Source organism: Lagenorhynchus albirostris, chromosome 18, assembly GCF_949774975.1.
Source record: "Lagenorhynchus albirostris chromosome 18, mLagAlb1.1, whole genome shotgun sequence".
Lineage (NCBI taxonomy): Eukaryota > Metazoa > Chordata > Mammalia > Artiodactyla > Delphinidae > Lagenorhynchus > Lagenorhynchus albirostris.
Genome location: NC_083112.1, coordinates 11357961 through 11379092, shown reverse-complemented (window position 1 = coordinate 11379092; position 21132 = coordinate 11357961). Strand labels below are relative to the sequence as shown.

At 34.6% G+C, this 21132-nt stretch overlaps 1 protein-coding gene across 1 annotated transcript in view; it reads right to left on the bottom strand.

The window, feature by feature from the left end:
• The window catches only part of NBEA (neurobeachin), a 627916-nt gene that overhangs the window by 218832 nt on the left and 387952 nt on the right, over positions 1–21132 (bottom strand). Inside the window, exons 38-39 of the mRNA XM_060128644.1 lie at positions 19511–19635; positions 2404–2547 (exon numbers count right to left, since the gene is read on the bottom strand). Coding sequence (XP_059984627.1) covers positions 2404–2547; positions 19511–19635 — 269 coding nt within the window. The remainder of the gene's footprint in view (positions 1–2403; positions 2548–19510; positions 19636–21132) is intronic.

The following is a 21132-nucleotide window of genomic DNA, read 5'->3' as shown; positions in this document are numbered from 1 at the left end:
TTTGTTAGAGCAACAAAAAAGTTATGTATTTATGTGGTTTAAAACTTATAGCTGATTTTTTTTAAAACCTAAGAATACTGGTTCATAATTAACTTCCAAAATTATTATTATTATTATTTTGCAGTATGCGGGCCTCCCACTGCCGTGGCCTCTCCTGCCGCGGAGCACAGGCTCCGGACGCGCAGGCCCAGTGGCCATGGCTCACGGGCCCAGCCGCTCTGCGGCATGTGGGATCCTCCCAGACCGGGGCATGAACCCGCGTCCCCCGCATCGGCAGGCGGACTCTCAACCACTGCGCCACCAGGGAAGCCCCAAAATTATTTTTATGTGACATTGTCACTATCATGGCAGTCCAGATTAGTAAGTAGGCTTCAGCATAACGTTAGACACCTATATATTACACAGACTATTTCTGTGACTGTTACTTCTCCCTTCACAAAATATCTATCCCCTACTTCTTTTCTACTGCATTCAAAGTTCAGGGTCACATTTGTGCACTGCTGATTTAAACATGAACACTGTAGACTAAGTAGAAGATCAATATTTTAGGACAGTTTATAAGATTTTTCAGACACGAGGATTCCACAGAAAGAGTATGAGTTAGGATTTGGTGGATAGGGAAAAGAGCAAATCTGCTCAAAGAAAAATCTGTTTAAAAGACAGAAGTTGTAGGAGTATTGATAGAGACCGTTGGCTAAGATTCGATTTTTAAACAGCTTATTTCAAGCCTGCTTTCATTGCTTTTTACATATTTTAACTTAATGTTATTTTGAGAATTTTGTTTATAAGCATAAATTAATATTAATAATTACTCAAGCTACCATTAAAAGAGAGAAATATAAAGGAGTCATTAATCATTACCAGATTTTGCTTCTGGTATTAGTGAGCATATCTCATCATAATAAACTTCAAGGTACTAGCCAAATTTGTATCAACTAATTACCTTTAGTGGGAACTAAAGACCAGAGATGCTAAACTAAACTGTATAATTATTGAACATATCTGTGAGGATATGTGAATGAGGAAAGGCAACACATTACTTCAAAAGGTCAGAAATCGTGTTTGTGAATTTTCTCTAGTTCTTTAGGATCAAGAATAAGACCAGAAAATGAGAAAACAATCTGTGGCAAAAAGAAATAATGGACTTCATTTGCTTAAATTGCCAAGTGGCCTCAGATAAAAATCTCTGAACTACTAAAAAATCCCACAAAAACAACAATACTAAAACTTGAACATTTCCTCAGAAATTCAAGGTAAACATTTGTTCATGGACTTAAGATTAGTTTTAAATAGGAAAAATCGTTTTCATGATACAGAATTGCTAATAACATAGGCATATCCAGGAGCTGGTGTTAGAATAACCTTATTAAACATTTTCTAAAAGAGGAAGAATAATGTTCCTCTCCAGTTTACAATTAACATCTTCTCTTTGGTAAAAGTGAGAGATTTCTAACTGGCAGAAATATTGTTGGAGACTTTCCTAATGCATGCCAGGTAATTTTCAGCTCAGTTCTGGAAACAGGAGCGCTATTTTGTAAACATAATGATGAATGTAAGTCCACTTCTCTATTGTCATCTGCCACTCCAATGTTGTATGGGGTGAAAATATAGAATAGAGGTAAGATTCAACCACTTTTGAGATGCTAAAGCAGGAGTTTTTAGCCTGAGATCTAGGATATGATTCCACAGACTGGATTCCAGGGGTCAGTGAACCCTCTGATACTGTGTACAAGATTGTCTGTGTACCTTCATGAAACAATCTGCTTTCACCAGATTCTCAAAAGTGGTTTAAAAACCAAAAATGGTTATATGCCAACACTAAGGTATATGCAGTCCATCGGGCCATTGTAGATGCTGCTCTGAACTGACCTTAGATGAGCACCAGGACAAAGTGAAAACTGAGGGTGGGCAGGTGAAAGTATGTCTCCTAGTAGTGGGGATTAGCCGTGCGGGGAGAGAGGAAAAAAAAGAGAGTTGGGGAGGGACATTCCCAAGAGTGACAGCAGGAAGGAAATGGCTATTTCAATGGTCACCTGCCCGAAGTGGCTATTTTTCACAGCTGTTAGCATGTTAGTCATATGTGAAGTCTACCATCCCGTTCCCCCCGCCAGCCCCCCAATTATTTAGGCAGTTAGATGGGAACAGTTTATGCTATCCATTATTTCTCCTATATTAAAAGTTGCTCTTCACTACACACAAAGTAGATGCTATTCGTTTATCGTTAGTTTGATATGTATTTTCCTCTTTTCAATACTAGAAATGAGATAAATTATTAACATTCACATGATTGAGTATTGCTCCAACCACTGGCTCTAGCTTATTCATCAGGAGATAGATTTTAAATTCAATAACTTTGTGTGCATTTATTACTTACAACAAATAAAAAAATATTTAAAAATTTACCTGCAAGATTGTCGATTTCCTTCTCTTGAAGCAGACTGACTGCATCGTCATCTCCTTCCAGCATAAGCTCTGTCTCTGCATTCTGATTCACTATTGCTTGACTCCGGAATGTTTTCTTAGACTTTACTACATCTTCTTCAGTGCCTAATCACAACCAAAACATAATAATTTAGGTCATTGTGATTTACTTTCTTATAAATCCATTACTTTCTTATAAATATATGCTGCATTTACATACTACTTTCAATTATAGAAGATTTTTACCTTCTTTATCTTGTTTGGCCTAAGTAACTCCACGAGAAAGGCAAGGGGTATAATCACCTGCTCTTATGTTGCAGATGAGGAACAGGCTGAGAAAGCTACATGCCTTGTTGGGGAACCTAGGACTTGGGACTCTAAGATCACTGCATTTTCTACCAAAAATCTGTACTTCACCACAAACCTGGTTTTCTGATCCATAAAGTTAAACACTTTTACACAATTATACTTCAGTGTGAATTAGATAATCAACTGATCAGATCATTTTTTAAAGTAGGTAAGTATGAAGAAAGCATTCACATCTGAAGGGAGAAATGATTGTTACTAGGAAGCTACAGAAAGGCAGCGTAAGGAATGATGTAGATGTATAATGTACATCAAAACAGCTATTTCCTTAGCAATGGATGAAATAAATGATGGCTTTCTAAAGTGATATCCTTATTTTGATATAAAAAATAGTACAAAATGCCAAAATTCAAACACACAAAAAATAGAAAAATTGAAATATAGCAAGAGTTGACCTAGCATTAACTTGTTAATCAAGGCGCAGGTCAGAAATTACAACACATTTAAATCTCTCATGGATTTGACTGCTTAACAAATATTTCAATATTTGCATTCAAACATCTGCTTTGGCAGGTGCCATTGAATCTGAAATTATCTGAGCTACAAGTAAATACCTTTATTTTATGTCACTTGAAGTTGGAATTCAACCTGGAAGAAAATGGTGTAATTTACTGCGTTCTAGCTTTAGTATTAGGATATAGGCTTCAAGGAGCAGCATTAACTAGAAAAACACCTTCACATTTCACTTGGTATAGTGGATATATTCCTGAATATGGGAGCCTAATAAATCACTGCTACACAGTATTTTTGTATCATAGTTTTAGGGGATGTTATGGTATTGTGTACACATGCAATTACTCTGCAAATCTTGTCATGCCTTTGGCCAAAATCCTCTCCAGTGAACAATGAATACTTCCGGTCAATTCTCCTAGGCCCAGTACAGGACTTCCAACAGTCCCTTACTGCCTGTGGATATTTGCTCAACCATTTTCTTGGACGTGCATCTAGCTGTGGTAAAACTTGCATTGTAAACCAGACTGTTAGCTTCTTTCTTTGCAGCTTTCACATTTCTTTTTGTTAGTGACTCAGAGCCAATTCTGTTTGCTAAAACATTAACAAATTGAAGCAAAGGTAGCCCAGAGAGGAGTAAAAAACACATGTCGAGGAACACAGCATGTCATGACAACACTGTAGAGTGTCACTGGCTGAGAGGTACCGTCTGTCATCCTAGCTCTTACTGGACAATAGCCTCTAGAGAGCATGGTTTAAATACAGCTTAACAATATAAAGTAACAGATTGTTAAATATATCTTTCAATAAATACTTCAGAGACATACAGATCAATGCTACATGGAAGGTGAGGGGAATTAAATGGCTTATATGTGTAGTCCTCTTTCACTGGCCCACAGATGATTCTTATTTCTGGAATAAAAGCTCGAGGATTGATTACTGAATGCTCCAGAACCTTATCTTAATTTCATTTGGATTCTTGGTGATATAGAGCCCGCACAACAGTAATCTTCTGGGGACAGCTATCTTTATACGTTGTTTGCTTCTTGGGTAGTAACTTAATTTGAGAAACTTGGAGCTTGCATCATCTGAGAACAAAGAGGCAAATCCAGTGATTAATAACCAAGAAATCTCTCCTGAGGTCTTTATAGCCATATTTCTACGAGGCATCTTCAGCTGGATATTCCTAGTTCAACGTTTCCCTAACTGAATGAATTATCTTTTGCTTCTACACCTTCTCCTGTTTTGATCTACCCACTTAATTAAGCCACAGACACAGGATTCATTCTGTAAGGTGACGGACTCGACCCATCTCAAGCCATTATCATTCTGGTTTAGAAGGTCTTAATAGCTCCCTTATTCACACCACCCTCCATACTTTTGTCAGAGTATTATTATTAAACACTAGTAAGTTGAGAATATTTTCCTGCTTAATATTGTGTGTTAACCCCTCCCAATCAACAACACTCAGTGCAAGGCTTCTACTCTAGGATACGAATCTAAACGCCTTAGCATGACTGATTAAGGCCTTTTACCCTCTCATTACCAGTTCTGTCTTAGTTTTTCTTACTCTCCCATGAGCAATATTGGACCATTTACAGCTTCCAAAATATGTCATGTTTTCTCAGACCTCTTTACCTGTGCTAAAAGTATTCCCTCAATATGGTATGTCCCTCCCTTCCTCCTTTGTTCAGCTAATTCTTACTTAACCTTCAAAACTCACCTCCTTCAGGTGCCTTTCCTAACCAATCCATACTTTCACAGTCTACACAGAACTCAACCACACTGAGTGGGTGCTATCTGTTATGTGTATGTCTTCTCCACTGGGCTATAGCCTCATTCTGCAGCCTCAGCGCCTGGTACTCAGCAGGTGTGCCATGAACACTTGCTGAACGGAAGTTCAAGTCTACCCACCCAGAGTTCCCCACTCTGATTTCTTAAGGCAGGTTTGTGCACACTCTCCCACATGCTGTTTTTTCTGGCCGTGCAGCACGGCATGTGGGATATTAGACCCCAACCAGGGATCGAACCTATGTTCCCTGCATTGGAAGTGCGGAGTCTTAACCACTGGACCGCCAGGGAAGTCCCATCCCTTATGCTTCGTAAATCCTGCTACTCTAGTAGTTATATGTATTATAATCGTCTTGTGCTTGTTATCTCCCCACAGCCTGGAAGCTCCTTCCTGGATGACTAGAAACATCCTTCTGTCTTTGTAATCCCAGTTATTAGCACGCTGCCTAGGACACAGCAAGTCCTCATAAATACTGAATAAATGAATAACCTGAAACATAGAAGTTACCTCTGGAATCTCTTAATCTGAAGATTCCAGGATATCTCAGAGATTCTTGGTGAATTGCTTTCAGGTTGAGTGCTTATTGAAGAATCTATGAATTCACATGAAAGGGAACTTGGTTCTTTACATGAAATAGTCAGTAAAGCCCTTTATGCATGAGTCAGCTTAATAAAGCAAGTTTTTCCTTGTATCACAACTGTGTGCATTCTGCTTTGTCTTTTTAAAGAAAGGCTTTACATTACTCTTGTGTTATTAAAAATATAAAATAAAATCTTCCAATCTTAGTCAAAGGAATGTGAGCTCTCAAATGTATATTATATTTGAGAAATGTATATTCAATTTTGCCCCCTCTAGTTTTAAAGCAGTAAAACAATTATGTCTTCAAAAGATATGTAGTAAACTAATCCCTACCAACACACCGAACTTATCGTCCCTGTTGAAGTGCTATCAGTTTGCAGCTCAGTAAACTTCCTGATTTTTATGATACTGCACCAAACATTTATCTAAATGAAAGTGCATGAGATCCAAAGGTGCTTTTCAATCACAATATCCTTTATGAATTAGACTTTCATTTATCAAAATTACAGGCAAAAAGAGGTAAGGTCTCAAAGGGCTGTCTCATTACAAGGCTTATAAACACTGTCCTTAGAAAGAATTGGTTTAACACCCAGCAAATCAAAATCTGATTGGGAAGAGAATTTATTTGAGATCATCTATCTTCAGAAGACGTGTTGGACTGAGTGCACTTCTTGGCCTCTTTAGCCATTCATCAGGAAATTAACAAGCGAGTACCACAAACCACCAGAATGCCTTAGCTTTGAAAATGTGAATTATGTGTTAAGCTGGATAGGCTAGACATACACCCTGATTTTCTAAGAAAACATTAAAATGCCATAAAATTTGAAAGGTTTCAGAATAAAAAATTCCACCAAATTATAGATTAATGAAGCCAAATCCAAAAATTACACTTATTTTCCACATCATGTTATAAATAACAAATACAGGAAAACATCCTATACACATTAGATTTCTTAGTAAGTAAATATGCTTAAAGCTCTGTATGTGAAAATGCCATCTAATATAGAATACTGCATTACATGAACCTAAATGAAGCTCCTCTTTTGTAATATTTCTCTTAATAATAAGGATCCACGTGAAACAAAGTATATTTTAAAAGTGAAGTAACGAGAAAATGATGTTTCTGTTTTTAGTACTGTTATTATACTCTAGCATTATTACTACTATAATAATAATTATTAATTATCATTTAAAAATTATATTGTTATTTTAAACAAGGGTAAGTTAAAATATAGAAGTGATAAATTGGAGACATTAACTTATCTTGATAATATTCAGAGAATATGTCTAACTGGAAAGTCTGGGCAATTAAGGCAAAGAAATTTCATTTGCCCATCATGTCTTTTTCTATTGATACACATAAACAGTTAATGTAAAGAAAAATACTATAAAGTAGTTTATTTCTGTTTAAGGAATTATTCTATAGACAACTCCAAAACATCTATACCAATAAGGAAAAAAGTAATTTATAATAATAGGGAAACAATAAATCATGTCTGTGTGGTTAACGCACGAAGAGAAAAGATATAAACCCATAACAAGCCAATTTTAGTGTAGCAGGGGCTTCTTACCAGTTTTATATTATAGTTATCATTTATTTTCCATTGAGTATGGAAATATGGCTTTAATTTTCATTTATTAAAATGATACATGAACATACATGTGTATCTACCTACCTATCTACTTATCTACCTATATTATGTATATCTACTCTGTAAGAACACATTTTCCATGTTATTTGATCTGTACAATTTAAGTACATGGTGTAAGACTCATGAGCTGGCCCCTGCTTATTTAATATCTCACTAATTTACCGATTTGACCTCTTCACACTTTATATTCCCCAAGAGCTGAATGCTTCTGTTCCCAAACATGCCACACTATTTCAGACCTTTAAGTCTGACATGTGTAATTTCTTTTACATGGAATTATCTTACCTGCTCTGTCGTTCAGAATGCAGTTTAGTTGATTTTTCTCTTCACTGTATAAATTTTGTATCTTATAAGTCAAAATATATTATTTTTTGATATTTTTCTTAAGTCTTTTATGTAGGTATTCTCGTATTAGATTTTAATTTCCAGTGTATCGAGTGTCAAAAAAAAGTGGCAATCAATAAATATTTGTTGAGTGAGCACATGAAAATACAAACATAATTTGCATATTAATCATTTTATATGTACAGTACTTAAGAAAAGTTACTTTTCTCTTTATGTCCTTTACAGTTTCCTCATAAATGAGTAAGGTGGACTGTGTGATTCGCAATTCTTACTTTATTTTTCCTGCAAACATCCATTAAAAACGTATTTTACAAATATATCCAGACCAATCTCCTAACCTCAGTTTCCTACCCCGTTGAAAGAGAACCAAGTATTTTTTAACTGAACTCTCACAGGATTATTGCAATGTTGAAATAGACAATGAATGCTGAAATACTGTGAAATGTGTGAATATTATTTATATAATAAGCTCTCAAAATGTTTGTTAAAATGTTGATAAAATAAACTAACAAGAGTATTAAAAGTTTACTAAGTACATAATTTAAAAATGAACAAGAATACAACCAATGCTTTATTGCTTACAATAATGCTGCCTAAGATTTATATAAAGGGGGAAAAAAGCAGGCTGATGTGAGGATTTAAAAGCTCAAATAAGATAACGGATGCGTCTAAGGTCTTATTAGCACAATACCTAGTCAATAATGAGTATTCAACAAATAATGGTTTCCTTTCCTTCAATTGGGATTAATCTTCTTCCCTCCATTATGCTGTTGTAACACTGTTTATATTCATTACAAGGCAATACGAGCCTTCAACACCTCCTCTAGATCAGATAATTCCTGAAGACAGCAAGGATAGTGTGTAGGCAGGTACCATGAAGTGTTTGTAAAGCTGAATGGAGTGTAAATAGCTTACATTAAAAACTGATTTTCCCTCAATAACCATATTATTCATTTAAAGATATTATTAAATAAAATTACGTAAGCATCAATATATTTGACATGCATTTTTGATTTTGTATATAGGCATCTTAAGAATATAAGTGTTCTTAATATCTTGGATAAGGAAAAAACTGCTTTCTCAACAAAGTTGATATCTCAATTTGTTTTAGAGAATTATAAAGATGAGCCATTTAATACATACTTTTCTTCCATCATTGGAAGGAAATGGGAAGAATGGAAATTTAGTCTCATTTTAATTTTATCTAAATGTAATATCAGGAAATTCTAATGTTTCTAAACATCTTGAAATCAGTTTAAGATGGCAGTCTTTTTTGAAGGAGAAATTCTTTTCAATATACACCATTTCACAACATTTTTAGCTTGGGAAATGTGTTTTGACAAAAATCTCCCCTTACGTAAGAGAAAATGCTGCAATTCATTTTCAAACCTAAATACTTCTTTTAGGAGTATTAATGACACATAAATACTTTGGGAAATTTTAAATAGACATTACTTTTTCTCATTAAAGCTGAAATCAGAGCAACAAATATCTTTACAGAACAGCACTTTTAGTAACTCCAATGATATTATTTAATTTCCACTAAAAGGAAAAGATTTTAAGATAAATACTCCCAACTAATTACATTAAATATGGTGATATGATCTTGTGCAATAATACGTATGAATCAATCTATTACTGAGAATTTTACAATTTTGAACGTTTTAAACAGGATGAAAGAATGTTTTTTGTTGTATTGAGAAACCTAACACTCAAAAATGTTTTATGTCAATCTTAATGTGAGATAAAAGCAGTAGTACATACATAGAACAAATTTCACTGTAACAATCATTTAATGAGAAGTATTTTTCTTTGTAAATAATTTAAATTCAAAATTAAATTTTGCCTTTGACTTTATAGCACAGACATAGTATTTCCTTTCTTAAGTAACATAAATGATGATGACATAGAAGGAAAGACCTGCTGAAGGCCAAGGACTGAAAAAAAAAAATCATCTTCTGTATAGAACAGGATTAAAGAAAAAACAGTCTTTGCAATAGAAAAATCCTAATGGTAAGGACTGTTAGTGATACAGAATAAAAACACTATTGGAGGGCTTCCCTGGTGGCGCAGTGGTTGGGGGTCCGCCTGCCGATGCAGGGGACGCGGGTTCGTGCCCCGGTCCGGGAAGATCCCACATGCCGCGGAGCGGCTGGGCCCGTGAGGCATGGCCGCTGAGCCTGCGCGTCTGAAGCCTGTGCTCCGTAACGGGAGAGGCCACAACAGTGAGAGGCCCGCGTACCGCAAAAAACAAAACAAAACAAAACAAAACAACAACAAAACACTATTGGAAAGAATGACTGGAAAACTCAGCTCTTTTATATTTGATGTTGAGTCAGGAGCCTCACTTTATCAATACAAAATCTTTTTATGAAAGCAAGTATTTCTATAAATGAAATAGACTGTTTCTATTCAAATAAACAATTTCTATTTGTTGTTTCAAACACACTTTACGTAAAAATCTGAATAGTTATTGACTAAATTTAATTAATACAGATAAAAAATCTGGACAGTTTACACATCAAATTCTTCATTTCTTAGTTGTGAGTATTTTAGTCTGAATGCATTGGATTTAACCATGGTTCTCACTTCAATTCATTTCTGTTGACAGAGAATATATTTTGTAATTCAAAATAGATATTATCTATATCACCATAAAACTACCAAGATACCAGCTTCAAATTTATAATGAATTTGATTCAGAAATGGTAATGCTTACCTGAATCAATAACTGATATTACTATTTATGGTCCATTTTAATACATCGTTATATCACATAAAATTAGAGTACAGCATGAGTAACTTGTACAGACTTTTGACTGTTTTAAACTAGACATAAACATTACATCTGCAGGTAGGTTGTTCTCTGAAAAGCTTGAAGCACTTATTTCAATGGCAGAGTAAATATCCAGAATTAGCAATATGGACATTAATTAAGATGGAATGTTCACAGATTATTATTCTAAGTGGTAAGTTCTTATTCACATTAGTTATGCTTGTAAATGATTTACTGGACTATAAGAAATAAAAGAAAATGGCTACCTAACATCAACAGTTATTGCTCTGTGGAGAAGGACATCAAGGACACTTGCAAGTAAAAGAATTGGATCAATATTAACGTGATTTTCATTTCATGCTTCCCCAACTCCAGTAAGCTGACAATATACTCTGATTATGTGAACTGCCTCACAGTAACACAGAAGAGGTTATTAGAGCAAGAGGTGGAAAGGGAATGCACTTTTTATATTGACAGGCCTGCTAATAGAGTATACTGATTTTCAAAGACATGCAATGCATTTTTACAATTTGGTTCTGACAGCAAAAACGGAATTTCATTTATTCCTAATTCAAAATATTCATATATAAGCAATATTTCTTAGAGCAGACCAACAAAGGGGATATTCATAAATAGCATTTTTAGACAGTAAAAATGCAATTAAAAAGGGTACAAGAAAATATTATTGAATTTAAGTACAGCATTATATAACTATGAAATGCTAACTTAATAATCTTAATGGAGTAAATGTAGAAAACTGCATTCTATGCTTTTTAAGGGAAATTTGATAAGCCATATTTTAAAAATATACATGATGATAAACATAGAATCTCTGTGGTAGGAGAATATTATGTGGTAGGATTTTGATTAGCCATTAAGTTAGGGTGATTTTAAAATATTTTAAATAGGATTTCATTACATTGAAAATCACATGGCACACTTTACTTGTGGAAAAAAGTGCTAAAACATATAGAAAACTTGGGCTAGTTTGGAACCCTCTAAATATCATGAAGAGCAGAGATAATGCATTATTCATCTTCGTGACTGTTTGAGTACATAGCATAGTGTTTGGTCCTTATATTAAAGTATGCTTAGAAAAAGACCAGCAGGAATAAATACATTAAAATGGTAAAGGCAGCTATCTTGACGGCTGTCTATGAGTGACTTTTTCCCCCTTCTTTAAAATCGTTTTGTGTTTTCTGGATTTTCCACAACGACTATGTTTCTTTTCAGGAAGGAAGGAAGGGAGGGAAGGTGGAAGGAAGTAAGGAAGGATGGAAGGAAGGAAGGAAGGATGGAAGGAAGGAAGGAGGGAAGGAAGGAAGGGAGGGAGGGAGGGAGGGAGGGAGGGAGGTTGGGAGGGGAAAATGAACAAAGGAAAGAAACCTTTCATCCTGAGTCAAGAGGGGTAGATAGCCAATGAGTAGCAGAATGGAAGGAAGAAAGTTTTGGCATTCTTGGAATGAAAGAAAAGATGAACTGGACAGCTTAAATGAGGGCTTAAAGGGTGGGGAGACTTCCCCTGGCAGTGGATGGCATTAACCTGGGGAATGATGCTTGGTGTTTCTTTTCTAAGCCTGACACAAAATGCAGTGTGGAAAATTTACTTTAAAACTCTGAGAAATGGGGGGTGGGAGATGTTTTGGATAGATAAGCAACTGGTTCAGAGACATGGAAGGAAGATGTAATTAACAGGAATTTCTCTTTAACTATTAAACACTGGGATAGCTAAGAGATGGTGCTGGTATAGGTTATAGAAAGCACTTTTAAAAACACTAAAGACTTTCCGGACGCGCAGGCTCAGCGGCCATGGCTCACGGGCCCAGCCGCTCCGCGGCATGTGGGATCCTCCCGGACCGGGGCACGAACCCGCGTCCCCTGCACCAGCAGGCGGACTCTCAACCACTGCGCCACCAGGGAAGCCCTAAAGACATTTTAAATTATGTTTTTATAAATGACATTGAATGCACAGTCTGTGAACGACTCTAAGTTCACCTGTACTGATAAATCTCTGTGGACGACAGGCTGTATGAGTGGGCCAAAATTTAGCAGGTAAACTTTTAGAGAGGGGAAGTTCAATAATGCTCATACACTTGGGAAAATTCCAAATTTATCTACAGCAACACACTGTATAGGAAAATCACGGTATTTAGATTGAGATTTTGCTCTATCTACCATTTATTAGTTAGCATGCCACTTAATTTCTATAGTGTGTCATTTTCCCAAATAAAAATCCTTTAATAGCTCTGTCTATTGACAGATCCCTTCACAGTATAGTTCCAAGCAGCCTTTTCAGCTCATCTTTGTACGATCTCCCCACACTATCTTGTGTTCCATCAAGCAGCACCACTTTCATTCCCTGGACACATCATGTTGTGTGGTCCCTTCCTCCATGTTACCACCACCTCACTTACTGTCTTGGGTAGATATCCATTTATCCTTTCAAGTTTAGCTAAAATTTATTTCTTCAGTTAGCCAGCCCTCTTCACTGAGTTTGCATACCATTTTTAATACACCTTGATGAAAATATCTATCATACTGTATTTTAATTATTTATAAATGTAATTTTATGTACACTTTATAAAAATTAGTCTAAAAATATAAGCAAGATTATGAGCAGTTCCATGCCACTTAGCAATAGATCTATTAATATAATTTTGTCAGCTCCTTGTCTTTAGCGGCTTTTGATGCTCTAACTGGAAATAAAGTACAGACATAAAAAACATATTTCAGAATTTGAAAATGCCGTACTTATAGACCTATTCTGTAGACTATCATACTTCAATGCTGTTATTGAAAAGGATGAATGAATGTGGTTAAAATACTGTGTATGTTGAAATGAATGAATTATCAATTAAATAAAAGACAGCAACTAAGTACAAAAAATTGTATTAATGTGGATGCTTTAAATGGAATAGGTGAAAGATATGATTCCTGTCCTCAAGTGGTTTTTCTTTTATCTCAGAATATAAAATACTTAAAATCAAAATACTTTCTGATAACTTTACAAGGTGACCTATTACCAAGTGCAAAATATTGAGGTCATTCAAAGAAGTAAGTTAGGGTCTTTTATGCCTCCATGTCTTGGAAATTTCTGTTATTAACTCTGCTCTTCCCTGCTCACCTGGTAAATTCCTAATCTTCTTTCAAGTCAGTTCATAAGTAATTATTTCTGCGAAGCTGACTCCAACCCAATAGGTCCAGCGTTAGTCACCTTCCCTGTGTTCCTTTATGAAGTACCACCTCCCTCTACGAGAACTGCTTATTTCTTTCCACTAGACCAGGATTTTTCAACCTAGGCACTACTGATGTTTTGGGCTGGATTTTGGTTGTCATTCTGGGGAGCTGCCCAGTGAATAGTCAGGTATTTTAGCAGAATTCCTGGTGTCTACCCTTTAGATGCCAGTAGCACACGCTGACTTCCACCCCTGCTGAGACACACTGCACTAAACTGTGTGCTGTGAGAAGGCAGAAATTGTGCCTCAGCCTCTGTATTCAACATTTAGTGCATGCATGGCATGTACAAGATATTCAATAAATGCTTTTAAATTAATGAAGCCACTTGATTCCTCTGAATCAGTTTAAAGCCTTCCATCTGAAGCTTCACATAAAAACAGGGGAGTTGTTAAAACCTTTGTTGATATGAAAATGCTGTTACACAAAAACTTTAAAATGTGTTTTATAAGCATATTTTATAAGTCAGCATTTATATAATCCATTTAAATTATTTTAAGAGACTATAAAACCATAGGGTGAAGATAAGACTGTATTAAAATATGACACTGGCATCAAAAAAGAGCTGAAAGATGACTCCATGTATGCCTTTCTCTCGCTTGTAAAAAATTTACATCATTAACTTTTCAATAAATTATTTTAACAATAATCATATCATCTATTTCATTCCAGATGTGAAGATTTAATTAATAATACACCAACTAAAATGGACATATCAATGAACAATAAGAAGACATTTGCTAGAGACTACATGGTACAAACAATAAACCACTCGGTAAAACAATCAAATCATCGTTTCCAACTATTGTAAAGGTAAACTCTTCAAAAAACTGAAGTCAGAAAAAAATGAAGTCAGATAATTTGAAGCTCCTGTCTCAACAACTGTATATAGTTGCACTAGTACTTTTTTATTCTTGGTGTTTTCCTATTTCTTGATGACTGCAAGTAGCACCTTACAGTAGCCATGCGTACACCATCAAAACTAATTTAATTCCAGATTCATTACAGAGCTGCTTTTTATTCATCAAGGTCATATCTCGATGGCTTCACAAGCTTAGATAAATTGGGTGTTAAGCAGATACATCTCTGAGGAACCTAAGGATGTTCTCATTTGCAGTTCTCAGCATATCTTATTATTTATTGCCAAAGAAATGAATGATTAATTTTGTCATCTTTGCTCCATGTTTTTTTTTTCCTCTGGCTAAAACAGCCTGCCCTCCTCTGCGAAGCCTGATCAGACCTATTTAGGATGATGGCTTTTATCGCAGACATGGAGCTTGAGATCTTAGGCTTTGATGAAACGTTGCTCCACTATAATTTCATGGAAAGGGAACAGAGTCCTACATGGTAATAGACAATCAACAAAGACAACCAAACTTATTAAGATTTTAACTATTCTTTGACACCATAATCTTTCAGCATCAGAAATGGACCAAAATTTGTCTGGTTTAGGTTTTATTTAAACATACAAACAATATACAAAATCCTCCTTTTTCAATCATTTCCTTATTAGCTAATTTGCCCTGAAGAAGAAAGCCCTGCAGATCAGAAAATGAATTTATAGTTTAAAATATTTTCCTTATATTCTTCCACTGCTATGGTCTGTAAAATTCCCGGTAATCAATTAAATTTGCACTTGTATGAGATTTTACTATCAGAAAACACCCAAAAAACACATTCAATACATATGAAATTAGAGCATTAAACACCAGCAAAAAAAATTACATGCCTCTAGGTTTTTATAAATCACGTTCCAACACTAGAGGCTGAAAAGTATATCAAATCACACCAAATCTTTTGCACATGACAACCTCATAAATTATTCAACTCATTAGTATTACTAAGAAGCATGAAAAACTCCATCAGTGTTAAGGATGTTTTCCAACTGAAAAAGGTCAACCAAAAGTTTTAATAATGAAATGGAAGAGAAAGCTTTGCAAAGCAAATATGAAGTACAATAACTGTCCTTTTTGTCTCCTTGGAAATATATCTAATTCTGATTATTTGCTCATTTAAAAGAAAGTATTGTTAATATATTTGTTTTGTGGCTCCAAATAAATTGCCTAAATAGAATGTCATGAAATTTAAATTACAGCTAAATGTTTCTGCCCATCACATTAAACTTTAACTATAATTTAAGCTAAACTGTTTGAATTAAAGGAAAAGTCAAGTGATTCAAAACATTTTTGTTAAAACATTAAGCTTGCAAATTCAGTTTCACTTCTATTACAATATATTAATAGAGGCTCACATTCTTGAAACATAGTGTACTACAGGAACAGACACATGACCAGTGATCGAATCTCAGGGATTGCTTTGATGGCCATGTAAATATTCCCTATTTAAGTAATTTTAGGTTATTCCCTCAGCTTGTACAACTTGGTTAAAATTCTGAAAACTTTGATCACTGATTCAAATACTTCTAGCCATACTGAAAGTTCCATTCATTAAATCTTTTGTTCCTAAAACAATTTTGTTGCCACAATGTAGATGAATAGAAAAAAATTTTTGACCACAGATTACTGCAGAGTTTCTGTGCATTTAATATTTAACTTTCAAGATAGAATTTGAGATACTTTAATTATTTAATAAAGAGGAAGAAATAAATTGAATTTCAATTTGTTCTAGAAGCTCTCTCAAAATTAGTAGGTTTGTGCTATAAATATACCCTTTATCTATGCCTACACAAACCAAAACATTAAATCTTTCAGATGTTAGTCTATACACTGCCAGACTTTAAGGTACTTAAAACACATTTAAATGTTTAATGGCAGGCAGAGTGACCAGATGATGGGCTGAGTTCTGTTAGTTTTATATGAATGTTCTGGCAATATGTGCATATAAAAGCCTTTCTCTAAAATATACAAAATATGTTTTCAATTAAGTCTTTCAACATCTATTTTCATTGGATAAAGTGTTTTGTAATAATTACTGACATTTACTTCCTATTCTTCTGAGGAAATACTTTAAACATAGGTTAGAAGGCACATTAAGAGTTTGGAAGAAGATACAATGTTATGTTTTTCTCTTGGCAGTTTGTAATTCCTCCTTCTATTTCTATGTACAGATCACTCCAGGGAGTACTTTCCACTCACCTCTTCATATCCTCCATATTTTACTCCCTACTCTCTACCCACTTCTAGAAGTTCACAAATGTGAAGTCAAAGAGGTGTGCTCTAGAGTTGTTTTTGGAGGTAGAATTGTTTCTGTTCTCTTTTGTCTTCCACTACCCGACCTTAACCCCAAGAATGACCATGAAGTAAATCTGGCATGGGTACCATGTAGATGTCCTGAATATTTTATGGCATACATGTGGTCTTTGTTCTAGATACGTATAAAATAAAAACATACCCTACTTTCCTTTTATCAAAGAACCCAACTCAGGAGGGATAACAGGTTTGGAATACTGCTGATGATCCACTATTTCAAATTCATAAACCACTACATATTTTAAAATACGTTCATACTACACACAGAGGATGTTTACTATCACCTACATCTTTCGTCTGTTTCAAAATCAGAATATTATTTTTTAATTTAGGTTCATTAACAGTGGTTACTATGTTACTAAAACATGACATGACAGTCTTAAAAAAAGGTCAGTATAGGGGCTTCCTTGGTGGCGCAGTGGTTGAGAGTCCGCCTGCCAGTGCGGGGGATACGGGTTCGTGCCCCGGTCCGGGAAGATCCCACATGCCGCGGGTTCGTTCCCCGGTCTGGGAAGATGCCACATGCCGCGGAGCGGCTGGGCCCGTGAGCCATGGCCGCTGAGTCTGCGCGTCTGGAGCCTGTGCCCCGCAGCGGGAGAGGCCACAGCGGTGAGAAGCCCGCGTACCGCAAAAAAAAAAAAAGTCAATATAAAAAATTTTAGATATGTTTCTTATAAGCTTTGACACTGGTTTAATAATAAAGACATTTTACAAATTGAACATACAAAATAAGGCATCCATTTTTATAGAGAACCAAAAGAAATATTTTTCTAACAGACCCTTTCTAAAAGCAACCTGCAGAACATTGAATGTAGTATAATGTGAATCCTATATAATTAAGGTATTGGCAACACAGTGTCACTAATAATATCACTCTAGCCTAACCCCTGTTACAAGTTGTCTTTAGATGTTTCTAATTTCTAATGAGATGAATTCAAGATGAATTGATGAAAATGCCTAAATGGTTGGGAATATGATATGAAGTTAAACATTTTTAAGTTCATATTATAAAGCATGCCACTTTAAGTAGGTATTTCTAAGAATCTCTTCTGTAGAACATAAAGATAATAACTCATTTTAAGTTGGTGCTAAATCCTTAGGTGCTAGAATCCTTAGGTGATTTTTTTTTGAGTTGATTAAAGAAATCCCCTACAGTACAAGTCAACTATAATTTTTTTTAAAGCATATTCTCTCCTGCAGTTACTTTTACTGTATAAAGTTACTTTTTAACTTTATCAATATTTTCCCTGTTCAATCCATCAAGAACATGAATGGCAATCTGTGTTATATATTAGGGTAAATTTTAAAACATATGGCTCATTTATTACTCTCAAATAAATAAAACTTAAAATAATAAAAACCCTAGTGATTGTGAGAACAAAAGTAGTCAATAACAAAAACATATGGACAGTGTTCAATAACGTTATTTTCTGAGTGTATATGGTTTATAAAATTATATTATCAATCAAACTTAAACTTTTTAGAGCATTTAAAAATAGGTGAACTGGGCTTCCCTGGTGGTGCAGTGGTTAAGAATCTGCCTGCCAATTCAGGGCACATGGGTTCGAGCCCTGGTCTGGGAAGATCCCACAGGCCGCGGAGCAACTAAGCCTGTGCGCCACAACTACTGAGCCTGTGCTCTAGAGCCTGCGAGACACAACTCCTGAAGCCCGGACGCCTAAAGCCCGTGCTCTGTAGCAAGAGAAGCCACCGCAATGAGAAGAGTAGCCCCCGCTCACCGCCACTAGAGGAAGCCGGCGCGCAGCAACAAAGACACAATGCAGCCAAAAATAAATAAATTAATTTTAAAAAAGTAGGTGAACAGAGAGAATAGCCCTAAGCATACTTCTTGGTGGATAGCAATCTAAAGTAGCAGCGTTTTTATTTAATTACAAAAAGTATTTTGATATTTACTATTTATTGTACATTTTATAAAGGACAACTTAGGGTGCAGTTCTACTGTAGTGTGATAATGGATGATATCTTTAATGTTGGATGGTCTTTTTCAAACTTTATTTGCAATCCATTGGAGGGCTGGGAACCTAATGGGCATACTGAGGCACGATTTATTTATTAAACTGAAAATAACAGAATAGAATAGGGTTAAACTACAGAATGCCATGTAATGAGATTATCAGTAAGACATTTGTTTCAGTTAAATACACAAGTATGTGCATGTGTATATGTATATACATAACAGTACACATATTTGCCTATATATTTCATGTATATATTTATATTCACACAGTATACATATGTATATATACACACATACACACACAAATTATACATAAAAATATATAAATCTGAATACACACTTACAGTAGTACATTGTTTTTTCCACGCTGGGTGAAAAAGTTTGAAAGATCAAAGTCTGAAAGACGCTGAAAAGGAAAATGATTTTACTCTTGTTTTAGGCTCTATGAGAAGGATGCTGGGTAATAACCAACTATGTAGAGGCTTCTAATCTATCACAAAGAAGCTGAAGAGTCTAACATACATCAAGTGGGAGAAATATTGGGTTGATTGAGTATAACTTAAATGATGCTGAAGGATAAAGCAGAACATAACATTTTTGGCTTATGACATGGAGAATTTTAAATGCTAGTGAAAAAAAAGAATTATCAACCACAAAGAGTCACCTCACATCCAGGAGTATGTTTGTGTGAGAGGCACTGGTACTCACCATATTCTATTGCAGCTTTGAGCAATGCTTCAGCATGAGTGGAGCCAAATGCATTACGGACAAACCGTCTCCTTCGACGAAGATCATCTTCCCAGTAATCCAAACGCCAGAAATCGTGCAGTTGGCTAAGAATGGGAAGATAAAAAACAATAATAACTATTAATAATGATGTATAACTGGATGTACATTTTTTCAAGTTATATACATTCACAGACTGCTTACACAATAAATTTTAAAAGCTTTGCACATTTTCTTTTTATAAGGCTTAAATATTTTCTCTATTCAATTCATCAGGAACATGAATGGCATTACATATTATAAACTATGGTAAATTTAACTCTTCTAAATAACTGATACAGTTAAATCTTTATTTCTTTGGTCTCATTGGAAAATTAAGATAACTTTTGAGATATCTATGTTTTACAACTGTGTTTATATACATATGTTTCCTCTACAAATGAACAAAACTTAAAATAGTAACATTCTCATATTTTAGGCATTATAACATTCAGCTCTGCTTTCTTTACAATGTTCTTCCTTCTACTGAAAACATTCATCACTGGGCGTTTAGTAACAAATGCAGCATCAAATTACAAGTATTAATGGCACAGTTTGCATTCTTTTACACTGTTTTTAACAAGGCTTGTAAATCACAAGATAGACCTCACTACAAATAGTTCACAATTTAATGACCATGGTTTCTTAGTACACTGAATTAAGAACTATAAAATATTGCCCACTTGGATTTGGTGGAAGAATGATTAAAATAATGTGCTGAAATATTCATTGAAATAATTCCCTACTGCCCACAGCAACATGAGAAAAGTGCAATTTTATCCATTATTAATAATACTGAATTAGAGCCGCAAAAAAATGCCAGTATGTGGTAATTGTCTTGGTAACTTATTATTCTAACGCTAACGGAGTCCTTGGATGATTTTACAGCTTTCAGTTAATATAAACCATTAACAGCCATGGCCATCGTTGGTAACACTGTCTAAACTATGTTACACTTTAAACAATATTAAAAATCTACAAGACATTTCAGAAACTACTGAAATATGTTCGTTGTATATCAATGGAACATTTCATGGTATCATTTTTGTTTTCAATTTAATTTTAATAAACAGTGATAAATGCTACTGCTTGAGAAGTCTGTCTTTTTCTGTATAGTATCTGGAATAATATACTCAAAAGATAAAATTCTAATTTTCTTGAGCAGCACTATTCATAAAAACATATATAATGTTTTCATAGAAGATTTGATTTCAGTTTTTATTTTGGTATTTTACTGTAGGAGAACACTGTTTGATTAAGATGGAAACTATATATTTTGCTCATCATTATCTCTCTAGCACAACGTCTGGCACACACTATGTTTTTAATAAATATTCAATGAATTAATTAAAACAATTTGTTTTACTTTGAAAATCTACAGAGAAGTATAGTCAGTGAGAACAATAATTTACTTCTGAAAAAAAATTAGATTTTATGGCTATTTAATTTTGTTTTCTATAGCTTAATTGTAAAAGAATATATCAATATAAGGGATATATAAAAAGAACATTAAAATTATAATCATTTAAAGTATAATTTAATATACTTGTTTTTCTAAACATAAT